At 46.9% G+C, this 15,385-nt stretch overlaps 1 protein-coding gene across 2 annotated transcripts in view; it reads left to right on the top strand.

Moving 5' to 3' along the window:
- The window catches only part of LOC128322000 (SITS-binding protein-like), a 58,344-nt gene extending 48,293 nt beyond the window's left edge, over positions 1–10,051 (top strand). For both annotated transcript variants that reach the window (XM_053242769.1, XM_053242691.1), the window contains exon 10: positions 9,737–10,051. In XM_053242769.1, coding sequence (XP_053098744.1) covers positions 9,737–9,910 — 174 coding nt within the window. In that variant the 3' untranslated portion in view covers positions 9,911–10,051. The remainder of the gene's footprint in view (positions 1–9,736) is intronic.
- The last annotated feature ends 5,334 nt before the right edge of the window (positions 10,052–15,385 follow it).

The raw sequence follows: 15,385 nt of genomic DNA, 5'->3' as shown, positions 1-15,385 counted from the left end.
AAAATGGCTCAGGGTGGTTTACACCGAGAAATAATAAATAAAAAAATAAATAAGGTGGATCCCTGTCCCCAAAGGGCTCACAATCTAAAAAGAAACATAAGATAGACACCAGCAACAGTCACTGGAGGTACTGTGCTGGGGGTGGATATGGCCAGTTACTCTCTCCCAGCTAAATAAAGAGAATCACCATGTTAATAGGTGCCTCTTTACCAAGTTAGCAGGGGTTGATTATGAGGACTCATAATCATATTTGATTATGAGTCCTCAAGTGCTGAGTCATCAAATGATGGAAAATCAACTGAAGTTTATGCATGTGTGAATCAGCCCAAGAGAGGGAAAGTGAGACAGCCTTAAAATGACTTGTCCAAAAATGAACTGGAATCCTAGGGTGAGGCTTGAGAAAATTCTGCCATGTAAAGCAACTACTGAAGGCAGCCACCTCTCTTGATGTGGTGGTTGTAAAAGGTAGTTGAGAATGCAGTATACTCAACTTCCTTAGTGAAGCTCCAAATCTATTACCATCCAAGTGAGCCCTGGGAAGAAGGTTGAGAGGGAAAGGAAGCCATCCTTGATTTATGTCACAGAGTATATGCAAAGAGAATGAAGGCATCTTTTCAAATGTGAAGCTGTGGAGGTGCATCAGGACCTCCAGATGCACACCAAAGTCATTTAATTATCGCAATTGGTTTAAATTTGCAGGGGTACTAAGAAAACCCTGTAGTATGTCCTGTATCCTAGGAGTAGGGGGAAGAGGATTGCGAATAAAGGCATAAAAAGACAAAGTGTTTATTTTTGCCCACCATATCCATCAATCCCTCTCTTGATCACCCTGACAAATATTTTCCCCTATGCCTACTCCTTACATATTGGGGATAATCCCGCAGTCTAGCAACTCAGCTCCTATTCTCTCCAGTGGTCATTGGTTAAGGCAAAAGAAACATGGATGGTACTTGCTGCCCCACTTTGAGACATCCTAAATAATAACAGGGAGCAACAGCAGGAGAGAGGCCATGCCCTCATCTCTTGCCTGTGAGCTTCCCAGAGGCATTTGGTGGGCCACTGTGTGAAATAGGATGCTGGACTAGATAGGCCTTTGGTCTGATCCAGCAGGGCTGTTCTTATATTCTTAACTTAAATGATGAACACTATTTGCAGCATTGCTCTCTATGATGTTCTCATACCAATGCTGCCTGCAACTACTACACGTTTTTAAAAACCTGGATTAATAAGGCAGTTGCATCTGATGTAAATGTTATCATCAATTTGAGCCTAACAAGTTACTGGAATGAGATTAAAGAGCAATTAACATGTTAATTTCCTTTCCAGTCACATTTCAAATACAGCCAATATCTAATTAAATCATTTGAAGCATTTTTCTATTTGCTGCATGTATGAATAATAATAAAAACACAAATCTTTCTGACAGATCAAGGCAATGACACATTGATCTTTAGTGTCTTTACTTCTAAGACTATTGCATGGTACGATAACTACAGTTTTGTCTTTCATCATATTCAGAAGACTCTCACTTAGGGCTCATTAAACACTCCAAATGCTGTGATGTGTTTAGCATCTAGTTGTGGCCTTTTAACATTTAAGAAGAACAAAAGGTATCTCATATTTTGGATAATACTTCTGCTTTGATGTTTTAAGTTGTCTGGCTTATAGCTGCAGCATAAATTTGGGCAGGAGTGGGAATTGTTTTTCTGCCCCAGCACTGTTTTCCTTGCAACCACAACTCTATTTAGGCAACACCATGCCACATACTATAATTATGATTAATTATTAAGAATATTTATATATCCCTTTTCAACAAAAAAAAAAGTCTCCAAGCAGTTTAAATAGCAAAAGTAATGAGAAGATTGTTCCCTGTCCCAAAAGGGCTCACAATCCAAAAAGAAATAAAAGGCAGACATCATTTTGCTCAGTTGAATACAACTAATTGTTCTTTCCCTGCTAAATATAAGAGAACCACCACCTATAAGGTGCTTCATTGCCTAATTTGCAGGGGAATACTCAAAATACGTATTCACATAAAAGAAGAATCCAAAATATTTTCTATTTCTATTCAAAAAAGAGCCTATTTTCCCATAGGAAACAATCAGGAGTGTAGCGAGGTTCCTGTCGGCCAGGGGACAGATTGGAGCTATGAGGCCTCTGTCATGCACGCAAAGTGCACGCATGCCCTATCACCCCAGCCATTCCCCCTGCGTCTGATGTCAGATGCAAGGGGTGGGGCAACCGAGCCCCCCAGAAGCCTTCCCCTCCACTGGCTCACCTTCTGTGCAGAGCGGGAGGGTGGCTAGCAGCAGCACCGGCTCAATGGCATGGAGCTGGGCTGAGCGCGGGGTGGCCAGAGGTCACCGTCCTCTGCTGGGGACAGTGGCAGTGGATCAGGGCCATGCAGCATGGCTGCAGTGGCCAGGAGCGTTGAGGGCAGCGAGAGGCAGTCTGCTGCCTGGGAGAAGGAAGCGTGGGGGGAGAGAGGTGAAAGGAAGCCCCAGCACACTTCTTTTCTTCCCATCATGCTCAGAAAGAGCGCACGCACCCCAGCTGCAGGGCACAAGTGCCCAGCAAGGAAAGGGATGCAGGGCACACCCCAAACCTTGTGGGCCCCCTGACCCTCCAGGCCAGGGGACATTTGTCCCCCCTTGCCCAATGGACCCTATGCCCATGGAAACAATGTTATAAATGGAGGGGGGGTTGATTCCTGAACCCTGACCAAATAAACTATTTCCCCCCCTAGCTATTGTCAGAGCTGGTGGTGTGTCAGTTGTAGATGTGCAGCTCTGTCTCAGCTTCAAGAGGGAAGAGGGAGGGAAGAAGTATCAGGTAGTATCCTTCCTCCTCTTCTGAGCACTAGCCAACCAGTCAGGAGGAGAGGGGGAGGGAGGGGTACTGTCTGACATGCCTCCCCTTCCCTTCTTGAAGAGGACTAGTCTCACTAGTCCTCTAGCCAAGATGAGTTCTCTGAACAGGAAGAAGCGAGGAAGAAGGGAACAGCTTGGGTGGGGCACTGACTGTACTGTCTTTTGCTTCTGCCCCACCTCTCCTTCAGGTGTGTAACATCTCCTGGGCTGTTGCTGTGCTGGGGCTTCTGCTGCTATATAGGGCAGGCTGGCCCAATGGCTCTCGTCCTTGTGGCTCTCAGCCATGGGGCGAGCTGCCCAGGGCCCAGAAGATCTCTCCCCTTCTCCGCTGAGAATCCTTCTCTCTGCAATTAAGAAGCTAGCAAGAGATTTTACAAGTCTGGTTCTGGTTTTTATTAAGCCAAGAAGCTGTGGTGGGTTAGTCTGGGGAGATGTGTCTGGGAGAGCGAAAAAGTGGGTCTGGAGTGGGGGCGGCAATATCACAGGTAGCGGGCAGAGGGAGGTATGGCGGTGGGAGTTGGGCAGGCCGTTACAGGGGAAAACAGTCCAGGCAATTGAGGCCTGTTCCTTTTTCCGACCCTTCTCCCAACCCTCTGACCCTAGGGAGCTCTGAGAACACTCCTTCGAGGATTAGGGTGCTGTTGCTGAATGCCAGGTCAGTTAATGCAAAAACATCTCTCATCCACGATTTGATTGTGGATGAGCATGCTGACCTGGTATGTGTGACGGAGACCTGGTTGGATGCACTGGGCGGGGTTGGTCTCTCTCAGCTTTGTCCTCCAGGTTTCCAGATCGTGCAGCAGCCCCGCCTCGAGGGTCGGGGAGGAGGCATTGCAGTCATCTTTCAAGAGACCCTCCCCGTTTCCAGGTGCCTGGTCAGGCAATCTCAGAATTTCGAGTGTTTGTCCTTGAGGGTGGGCCTCCGAGATAGGCTGGGGATTCTGTTGGTGTACCGACCACCCCGCTGCACTTCAGTCTCCCTACCTGAGCTGGCGGGGGTGGTCTCGGAGGTGGCCTTGGGTTCCCCCAGGCTTATTGTTTTGGGGGATTTCAATGTCCACGCTGAAGCCCCCCTAGTGGGTGCGGCTCAGGATTTCATGGCCTCCATGGCAACCATGGGCCTGTCTCAATTGGTATCGGGCCCTACCCACGTGGCGGGACACACTCTGGATCTGTTTTTTGCCGACTGGGAAATAAATGATCTGGAGGTGGGGGAATTTGAGATCACTCCCTTGTCATGGACAGATCATCACCTGGTGGGGTTTAGTCTGACTGCTCCGTCTGCCCTCTGCAGGGGTGGTGGGCCAATTAAGATGGTCCGCCCCCGGAGGCTTATGGATCCGCTTGGATTCCAGACAGCCCTCGGGGAGTTTCCAGTGTCCAGAGCTGGTGACCCTGTCGAGGCCTTGGTTGATCTCTGGAATGGGGAGATGGCCCGGGCTGTTGACACGGTTGCTCCTAAACGCCCTCTCCGGCTTGGTGGAGCCCGATCTGCTCCTTGGTTTTCCTCGGAGCTTAGGGCGATGAAGCAACTCGGGCGACGGCTGGAACAACGCTGGAGGAAGAGTCATCACGAATCCGACCGAACACGGGCTAGAGCCCATTTTAGGGACTACTCCGTGGCGGTGGGGGCGGCGAAGAAATGCTTTTTCTCCGCCTCCATTGTGTCTGCTCAGTGCAGACAAACAGAGCTGTTTCGTGTGGTAAAAACCTTGCTCCACACATCCCCCCAGACAATGGGGGAGGAGTCATCTACAGCTCTTTGTGATCGGTTTGCCTGTCGCTTTGCAGATAAAGTCGCTTGCATCTGTGTTGACCTGGACTCCAGAGTTTTGGCAGTTCCGGCAGACGTGCCTCTGGTACCATCTGGTCCCATTGTGTTGGATTCTCTTCAGTTGGTGCGGCCTGAGGATGTGGACAAGATCCTGGGCAGTGTGCGGGCGACTTCGTGCGCTCTTGACCCTTGCCCTTCATGGCTAATAAAAGCTGCCAGGGAGGAGACAGGCAGATGGCTGGTGGTGATCGTTAATGCTTCATTAAGGGAGGGCAGGATGCCATCATGCCTCAAGCAGGCGGTGGTAAGACCACTATTAAAAAAGCCCTCCCTTGATCCCTCCAACCTGGATAACTATAGACCTGTGTCTAACCTTCCCTTTTGGGGCAAGGTGATGGAGCGTGTGGTGGCATTCCAGCTGCAGAGGGTCTTGGATGATATGGATTATCTGGACCCTTTTCAATCTGGCTTCCGCCCCGGGTATGAGACTGAGACTGCCTTGGTCGCTCTAGTGGATGACCTACGCCGGGAACTAGACAGGGGGAGTGCATCCCTGTTGGTTCTGCTGGACCTCTCAGCAGTGTTCGATACCATTGACCATGGTATCCTTCTGGACCGCCTCTCGAGTATGGGAATTGGAGGCACTGCGTTGCAGTGGTTCCGGTCCTTTCTTGGGGGGAGGGTCCAGAAGGTGGTGCTGGGGACTACTGCTCGGCCCCGTGGCCGTTGGCCTGTGGGGTCCCGCAGGGATCAGTCTTGTCCCCCATGCTGTTTAACATCTACATGAAGCCGCTGGGAGAGGTCATCCGGGGATTTGGACTGAGTTGTCAGCAATATGCGGATGACACTCAGCTCTATCTCTCCTTGTCATCTGATCCTAGGGAGGTGGTGGATATCCTGAATTGGGGGCTGGAGGCCGTGATGGGTTGGATGTGGGCTAACAAACTGAAATTGAATCAGGATAAGACGGAGGTACTGTTGGTCAGTAGGAGAGCCAATCGGGATGAGGAGATTTTACCGGTTCTGGATGGGGTTGCACTCCCCTTGAAGGAGCAAGTACGCAGCTTGGGGGTACTACTGGACCCGGCTCTGCTTTTGGAAGCTCAGGTAGAGGCGGTGGCCAGGGGTGCCTTTGCACGGCTTCGGCTGGTGCGCCAGCTGCGTCCCTTTCTCGAGAAGGCAGATCTGGCCACGGTTGCCCACGCCTTAGTCACGTTGCGGCTGGATTACTGTAACGCGCTCTATGTGGGGCTGCCCTTGAAGAATATCCGGAAACTGCAGCTAGTGCAAAACGCGGCAGCGAGGGTTTTATCCGGAGCTGCCCGTTGGGAACATATCACCCCCATTTTGAAAGAGCTGCTCTGGCTGCCGGTTTGTTTCTGGGTCCAATTCAAGGTGCTGGTTTTGACCTTTAAAGCCCTAAACGGTTTGGGCCTGGGGTATTTGAGGGACCGCCTGCTCCCAAGGGTTGCTGCCCGCTTGACGAGGACATCTGAGGGGGCCCTGCTCCGGGTGCTGACAATGAGGGAGGCCCGGCTGTCATGCACTCGGGACAGGGCCTTCTCTGTTGCTGCTCCTAGACTCTGGAATTCTCTCCCAGTGGCCATTCGTTCCTCAGACTCCATCACGGCTTTTAGGAAGCTTTTAAAGACTTGGCTTTTTACCCAGGCTTTTACATGATCGTTTTTACTGCTGCTTCTGTGTGTTTTTATCTGTTGTCTTGTTTTTATGCTTGTTTTATATGTTTTTAGCTTGATGTTTTTATTGCTTTTTATTGTATGTTTTAATTTTTGTAAACCGCCTTGGGGTTTTCTTTTAACGAAAGGTGGTATAGAAATGTAAAAACAAACAAACAAACAAACAAGAGCCAACAGTGTGCCAATGGGTTGCCCCCCTCCCCACACACACCCCACTCAGGGCCCAGGAACATTTGTCCCACCTTGTTCAATTGTAGCTATCCCCTTGGTCACAGCACAACAACTGAGCCTGGAGAAGGAGTGGAAGCAGTGGCAGGGGGAGCATATTATATGGGTAAGTCAGCCCCCTCTGCAGCCTCAGATACAGCAGCAGCTGCCACCAGGACTGCCAATTTCCATAACAATGTACACCTGAGCTGCCTTTGTCACCTCCTCCTCCTGCTCTAGCCCATGCACCAGCAGTCAGCTACTGGACCCTCCCTCCCCATGGTGAGTTGTAAAGCTGAAACAAGATGGCAACTGACCAACATCTTTAGTGCCATTTGGAGGGTCTTAAGTTGAGGACTGACTGACTGTAGGTGAAACAGATGCACATGACTGACCTATCTACCCTTATTTCCATGTGAACTCTAACACTAGTAGTCCAATATTGCTCCAGTTAGAAGAAACAGTTGCAAGCATCCCATTTGTTACATAGATGACTATATTAAATGTTCTAGCATCACTGAACCAAAATCCATGTTCTTGGAACAAAATTCATTTTGTTGGGAGGGAAACAAAAATCGTGACCATGTACAAGAAGCCGTTAAATGTGCCAGGACAGAAGGCAAGAAAGTCATCAGTGTCAGATTTGAAAGCTAGAAAGTCCTGAGAGTCTGTGTTTCTTATTTTGGTTTCAACAGATGTCTTCTTCACTTGCAAGAAAGGAGGTTGAACATTATTCCAGTTTTGAACATATGTGAACCACGAGGCTCAATGGCAGTAGGAGCCAACCTGGCTTCTGCTGATTCTTTATAAAGTGGAAATGGGGGAGGTTTTTAAACACAGCGTGGGTTGAGGGATGAGCGGAGCCTTCCTCTACCTGTGATTTTTCCACCTGAAGTTGTATTAGGCATTTTTCTCTCTGCAGAAAAACAGCTTCAAAAAGTCGTTTCAGGGTGGAAGAATACAGCTCCTCACTCCTGCCAGCGCCATCACACTACCAAACTACCACTTCATAGGAATTCAACTTAAGACCCGATGCTGCAAATGGGTCTGCCACTATTATGCCTAGTTTGGCCCTTAGATTTATTTTTCTAAAAATCCTATTTGATGGCAACCCTCAAAGAAATCCAGCCCATAGTAACAGACAAGTGGAATTTGAGCTTTTAAGATACCATCGCATATCTTCTCCCTGAAAACCACTTAAATAGAAAAACTGCCCGATTGAATTCGACAGTTTCCAACACAGAAATGTGGCTTGCATTAACAACAAGAGATCTTTTGTTAAGATCCAGCTAACCCATGAACAAAGATTGGACTAACAACATTAGGCCTTTCTCCTGAAAGGCTGGGAGCCAAAGTTGAGATGAAAGTTTAGTCCAAAAAATATAATACAGTATGTCTGCAACGCCTGGCAATTCCAATTAAAACAAGTACGGACTCAAACTCAAACCTCCGCCTGTCAGCCATAAAGATTCTTCCATCAGTTTGGAAACAAATCAGCATGCATGCTTTAATTGTGAGAATTCATGCACTCTTGCTCCTTGGAACTCAGTGTTTCAAAACAGAGTGAAAAGACTGTTCTCAAATTCCTGACAGCCCTCTTGAGGGGTTCACTTACTTCAGGGGTGCGCAGCCTTGAGTTGGACTACAACTCCCATCATCCTCTGCCACGATGATCAAAGGCCGAGGATGGCCTTTGGCCATTGTGGCTGGGGATGTTGGGAGTTGTAATCCAACAACATCTGTGGAACCAAGATTGACAACCCCTGAATTAGTTCCTCACAAGAAAGCTGTTTCTGAGAGGGGCTAAACAAAGAATATTTGTCTTATGATTGATTGATTGATTGATTGATTAAGTGCCATCAAGTCAGCGTCGACTCTTAGCGAGAACATAGATAGAGTCTCTTCAGAATGATCTGTCTTCAGCTTAGCCTTCAAGGTCTCTCCGTGATGCATTCATTGCTGTTGTAATTGAGTCCACACACCTTGCTGCTGGCGGTCCTCTTCTTCTCTTTCCTTCAACTTTCCCCAGCATTATGGACTTCTCAAGGGAGCTGGATCTTCGCATAATGTGTCTGAAGTATGATCGTTTGAGCCTGGTCTTTTGTGCCTTGAGTGGAAATTCTGGATTGATTTGTTCTATGATCCATCCATTTGTTTTCCTGGCTGTCCATGGTATCCTCAAAAGTCTTCTCCAGCACCGAAGTTCAAAGACATCAATACTTTTTCTATTTTGCTTCTTCAAAGTCCAGCTCTTGCATCCATAGAGTGTCACGGGGGGGGGGGGGGACATGCCTCACAGTTCACAGCAATCACTGGGCAGAGAGGATGTGCCCAGCGGTCGCTCCCCCCATTGCTGCTGCTGGAGGGGGGCACTTGCTTCCCCTCAGCCACACGGTGACTTTGTTTTTTTTAAAAAGGCACATAGGTTAGCCGCGGTGCGGCAGGCAGGCGCAGGGCAGCTGTAGGAGGCCCCCTAGCCATTTGGGAGCCCCCCGCTGGACCTTGGAGGCCATGGACCGGGGCCCCAAGGTCTAGGAATTAGAGCACCTCTGTTTGTAGATATAGACACATCATTGCATCTAAATATCCCTTCCAAGGCTTTCATTGCAACCCTACCAAGTGCTAGTCTGAAGCGTATTTCTTGACTGCTGGACCTTTTACTGTTGATGGTCGATCCTAAAAGGCAGAAGCTATCCACTACTTCAATGTTTTCAATGCCTACTTGCTTCATTTTAGAGGTGGTGAAGCACTCTAGCAGAGCACGTTTCTGCGGAACTGAAGAAGAGGGAGAAAGGCATAAGGAAGTTCGCTGTCAAACAAAAGCATAGTAAAGTCTTTATTCTTACAAGTAAAAACAAGTTTATTTTTTCAGTTAACAATATCAACAATAAAAATTATGCTGTTTTCCCATGATGTGCGGCAGGCAGCCACAGCAGACAGAGAGGAATTATTTCAGAGCACTCCATCACCATTTAGGATGCTATGGATAAACATTGCATCATAAAAACCACATGCTAGTTATTCTTTTTAATTTTTGCCCTAACAGCCTTGGGAAGCAATGTCATTAGAAATGCTACGATCAAGTAATAGTATGCTGATTTCAAGTGTTGAGCCTCTTGAGACCAACTCCTCTATACATGTTCTGTTCTTGACAATGTCTTTACTTTTTTTCCTCCTTTTAAATGCAGGTGCTTGTTGCCCCAATAACCGAATCAGGGCAAAAGCAGAGAGACATCTATCTACCCAGGAAAGGTCAGAAGTGGATGGATACTAACACTGCTCAAGTGTTTGATGGAGGGACCTTCATCAGAAACTACTCCGTTGCTCTTGCAGATGTGCCCGTTTTTGTCTCCATTTCCTAGATTGTCCCAGATCTCAGAAAGTTTACCTGTGTCTCAGAAAAACATTGCTGACAAAGAAGTTCTCTCTCCTTTTAAAATGACTTATCAGTCAGTTACACCTTCCCAGGAATTATACAGTATATTAAAATAAATATCAACATGTGCAAGTTTCAAGAATGTTTCATTGCCATTGATTAAAACTTTTCACATGACCAGGAGGTGGGGAGGGCGGGCAGAACGCTGCATAAAACCTACCTCCCCCCCCCCCGACCCTGCAAGATGGTGGGAAGCACGGACTGCGCTCCCACATGATCTGCACTAATACACACAGCACGGATCTCTGGAGTCCAGGATGATGCATCCTGGCCTCCATGCATCCCACAATGCACTGTGGGATGAGCACAGTGCATCGGGGAATACTCCCATTCGACGGGCGTTCTAGGTTCCCTTCTCTGTGTCTGCTGCAAGCGGCCCGAGCACACACACAATCCCACTGCCGGGGTTAAGGGCGCACTTGCACCCCTATCTTGGCAAAAGGCCAGGGTAAAAAGGTGGATTAGGCAGGCAGGCAGTGCCAGGATCCGTGCAGATCCCGGCGTTTCACAGATGCAGCTTAACCCAGGCTGGGCTGCCCTAGCTTGGGTTGTGCTGCGCATGTGAATACCCTTACTATTTTTTGAAATAGTAAACTCTTACAGGAGTCTCTGGTGGAATTGCTCTTTCTTTCACCACCTCATATGCTGAAAACCCAGCTGTCGTTTCTCCTCTACAAAGCAGCATCTGGAAGGGGCAATTTGCAGGATAGAAATGGTGGGCTGGAGAAGGTGGCTTTATTCTTTTAGGAGCAGGTGGCTTCTACTCTTCATTGCAAAAGGAGAGTGGACCTTGTCAATCAGAAAAGGATATGTCTTCTGGTCCTACTTGGAGGGCAACAGAAAAGAAGTTCAATGCCTCCTGAGGGACAACTGCTATCTAGAAAAGTTACTTGATCAAAGAAGTCTAGAGGCTTGGTCACATGAGCTTTCAACTTCTCTTTTTAATTAGAGCACGCATCTTCCATTATCTTTTTTTTTTTTAAGAAGTAGATTCAGATGATATGATGGGAATCCATGATGCGTTAATAACTGGAGAGACAGAAGTCTTGATTTATGATCACTATAGGTCCCTTATTCAAACGATACAGGAACATCTTGCTCGGGAAAGAAATAGCTACAATTTCCAGCCAACTGTTAGATCCAGAGGTTAGTATGATCAAGAGTGTATAGCTGCCAAGAAGGCGTTAGTGACACATTACAAATTATATCAATTAGACCTTCAAAGAAATAGCTACAGTGTGACCCATTTACCTTGATTAAGCCTGAAGAAATAATATAAAGCTCTACTCAAAGTTAAGAAAATTGAGGCTCAAAGAATGTCCTGGCAATGGCTGCTTACATCAGTAGGAGAGGGGAATTCTCCTCTCTTCTGGTGTATTACAGCTGATTAGTCACTCAGCTACCCCTCCCGGTTGACTAGCCAGGTCCCTTTGGAGATATGGGAAATATACTTTAGAGCCATTTATGTGGTTCAGGAAGAGGAAACAGTATTATCAAAATAATGATTTACTCCCAGAATGGCTTCCTGTTTTGGTATCTGAAGTTAAGAAACTCATAGATTGCTTAAAAGTAGGCAAGGCTTCGGTTAGTGATGGTATTTCTTCTGAAATGATTAAGCTCAATGCAGATTGGTGGGCTCCTGTGTTGGCAGCCCTTTTTACATGTATAGACAGTACTGGGCATATACCTAGAGATTGGGGAGTAGCTATAATAGTGCCCATATTTTTAAAAGGGGATGGATGTGATCCTGCCAATTACCACCAGATCAGCCTGCTGAGTATTGTGAGCAAGCTCTACTTGAGGCATTTAGACTGGAAGCTCCAAGACTGGATGGAGAAAAGAAGTATTTTGGGGGGGGTGAACAGGCTGGTTTCAGAACTGGGTATTCTGGATCACGCCTTGGTGCTACGTCATCTTATTGCCCAAGTCCCCCTTGTACGTGACCAAGTAAGCCCAAGTCCTCCTTGTATGTGGTCTTTGTAGATTTCAAATGCAGCACTAAGGCTGGAAACGGGCCTAGAGAGGGTGGAAACAAAGGCATGGATTTTAAGTTTGTGTGCAAAAACACTTGTGTTCTAGCAAATGTATCGTGCATTCGCCATGAGTTAAAAAATGTTCTCATAGAACACTTGGGGATTTAATTGACAACATGAATTAAACCCAGATCAATTTGCATCCATAGAGATCACTGGGCTATCCCTTCAAATTGCCTCCCCGTGCGTGTGTGAACGGCTGGTGGGCCGCAGGGAGGGATGATGGGTCAGGTCGTCATCGCCTCCCAGCTGCTGTGCGCTCTGCAGTTACCACTCACAGGAGCATTTCAAAGGCACCTCGGCACCTCTTGTTTGTGCAAACAAACAAAAGCAGTGGCCAGTGGGCCACACGAGGGTGGTGGGTCGGGTCGCCATGTAACCTTACCTTTAAAAAAATGCTGAAAGGAGGCTCTCTTCCCCCTCCCTCTCCTTTCCCCCCCTTACAGGTTGAATTAATTCAGATTGATTCAGTTCAAATTGGGCTGATTTGATTTGAATTGAAATAGCTCAAATCATCCAGATTCCAGTCAAATTGATTTGGATTTGAATCAATTTGCACATCTCTAGTTTCTATAGACTTTTCTGCTTTCATGTGAGTTATAAATCACTGGCAATATCATACAAATTTGCAAGCTACATATCTCATTGGTTTCTGCTAGAAGTCTGCCAGAAAATGTCACATATAAATAAATTAATTATGCAGCATGCTTGCTCTCAAACTATTTTAGTTCCATTGCAATTAACAGATTAATTCAATTTTATTGCACACATAATGCAGGTGGCTTATGGACAATAGCCTACAGTGCTGCCATATAACTTCTCATGCCTGTCCTCTATCATCTGAAGTCATTTGTTCAATTCCCTTTTCTCTTCCCATTCTTTCTGTCCTAATTCTAAATGCTGTGCAGTGAGGACATCTAGTGGGGAAGCAAAGCATTTGTTAGAGCACAACTACTCATTCTCTCAGTTGCCCTTCATCCATAATTTTGCCCACTTTATTGTTTTTAGAGTTGGCTATAAAAATGTCCATGCACTTGTATTCCTCGTAAAAGCATTTATTACCACCACTGCTTCTAATCACTCTTATTATTTGTTTGTTTTTCCAGTTTTTCTTGCATACATTACAGCATGATTAAGAGCCCCTGGTGGCGCAGTGGTAAAACTGCCGCCCTGTAACCAGAAGGTTACAAGTTCGATCCTGACCAGGGGCTCAAGGTTGACTCAGCCTTCCATCCTTCTGAGGTCGGTAAAATGAGTACCCAGAATGTTGGGGGCAATATGCTAAATCATTGTAAACCGCTTAGAGAGCTTCCAGCTATAGAGCGGTATATAAATGTACGTGCTATTGCTATTGCTATTGCTATTATGGAAAACTGCAAACAATAGCACTGAATACTGTCTGATATTTTGAAGATGTGCCTGCGCTGCAGAAGACTTCCAGAGCTTCACAGTGTTTTTCACTGGGGGGAGGGGCAATTTTGACATCCTCTGCTTCCCACGAAAGTGCCCTGCACATACCACTTTCCTCTTCTCCCAGCAGCTTACCTCAGCAGGCGCGGGGTGAGAGGCATTTTTTCCATGGAATGGTGACTTGGCTTCTGTCTTGCTGCTTTACTAAGTGGATGGCCAGGATGGGTTTTTTAAACCCCATTTCTGTGTGCCCAGAAGGTAAACTGAGGAGAAGGTGCTCCCCAGTGCTTACCTTCTAGGTTCACCAGTAAAGTAAAGCGTGCCGTCAAGTCGGTTTTGACTCCTGGTGCCCACAGAGCCCTGTGGTTTTCTTTGGTAGAGTACAGGAGGGGTTTACCATTGCCATCACCCGCGCAGTATGAGATGATGCCTTTCCGCATCTTCCTATATCGCTGCTGCACCACTTAAGGCGCACCAGTACAGAGTTCTAAAACCCTGTCCCCATGTCCCTAGCAGATAAACAACAAGGAGAAGGGGAATACAGTGGGCCAGAGCAAGGAAGGTGGAGTTGGCCTGCCTGGCTCAGCCAGCCCTGCGATGTTGGCCTCCGCACCAAATGGTATGTTCCATGTAAGGGGCATGGCCAGCTGCAGCATGGTGCCACCTTCATGGGTGCCGGCACTTAAGCCAGTACTGTGAAGACAAGAACCTAAAGGAAACTGGAACGTCCGTTATACTAACTAAAGCCAGCCCTAGGAAGCCATTTTTAATATAGGTAGATCCAAATTCCTCTCCATCTAGAATCCAGGACATGTTTTGAAGCTCTTGTTAGGCAGGTGTTGATTCTGGACTGCAGTGGGGGCTTACTGGACTGTGACTGGTTTCAGCCCCTGTCCAAAGACTTCCAAGCTACACTAGGCCCCTCTCTGCATCCTTACAGGAAGGCTTCTGAGCCTGTGAAGCATCATAGCAAATTGTAGGAGAAGATACCTGCTGAGCATGCCCAGCAAGGCCTAGCTAGTGTGGCTCAGAGATGTCCCCAGAATACAGCAAGACTCACCATGTAAGTGCAGACACAGTGCTATGTGCTAGAGGCTTTGTGCATGCATGGCAAGACCTAGTAGCCATTCCAGGTTTTGATTCCTGTATACAATTAGACATTTTAGACTGATTTCTGAAATATACTCCAGAGTGCCTGCTTTACTCTGAGATGTGTGTGTGTGTGGGGATCGGTATCAGTGGAGTGGGCAAAACCAAGGGGTTCCTACTACTTCTAACAGCCTGCTTTTATTTCGATGATCGTTAGGAACAACTCCACTTAGTTGGCGCATATTGTGTGATGCTTCATCACAAAATATCCACTTAGAGAACTGAGTAGTTTTACAGCATTAAATTATGTGCACCACAGCACAGCACTTCAGTTTATATGACATTATGTTTAGGCAAAAATTAAACAAGGTCTCCCAACTATATGCTATTTTATTCTCTGTAGACAAGGGCCTGAATTTTTGCCAGAATTTTTGTACCGTGCTTCCCACACATATAAACTGCACTACACCCAAATGTATGAGTAATGGCAGGAGAGAGGGCACGCCCTCAACTCCTGTCTGTGGCTTCCAGCGGCATCTGGTGGGCCACTGTGCGAAACAGGATGCTAGACTAGATGGGCCTTGGGCCTGATCCAGCAGGGCTGTTCTTATGTTCTTATGACTGATCATAGTCTTGTACAAAATAAGCAACCATTTTAGTTTTGCTTCCCCAGTTTGTGAAGTTTTGCCTCATTAGGCCATACAAAGAGACTGAGTAGAATGCAAAACCCTTTCCTTCTGAGTATCTGATGTTTGTTTTTTATATGCTCCTATCACCGAATAGGGGAGATTTGGGGACAGTTTATCTGGGGTGCTGTTTACAAAGATGACACTAACTGCATACCAACAGTAGTACACAGAGATTTGCAG

The sequence above is a fragment of the Hemicordylus capensis genome, chromosome 1 (genome assembly GCF_027244095.1).
Source record: "Hemicordylus capensis ecotype Gifberg chromosome 1, rHemCap1.1.pri, whole genome shotgun sequence".
Classification (NCBI taxonomy): Eukaryota; Metazoa; Chordata; class Lepidosauria; order Squamata; family Cordylidae; genus Hemicordylus; species Hemicordylus capensis.
The sequence above is the reverse complement of the archived record's forward strand: the minus strand, read 5'-3'. Positions and strand labels throughout refer to the sequence as shown.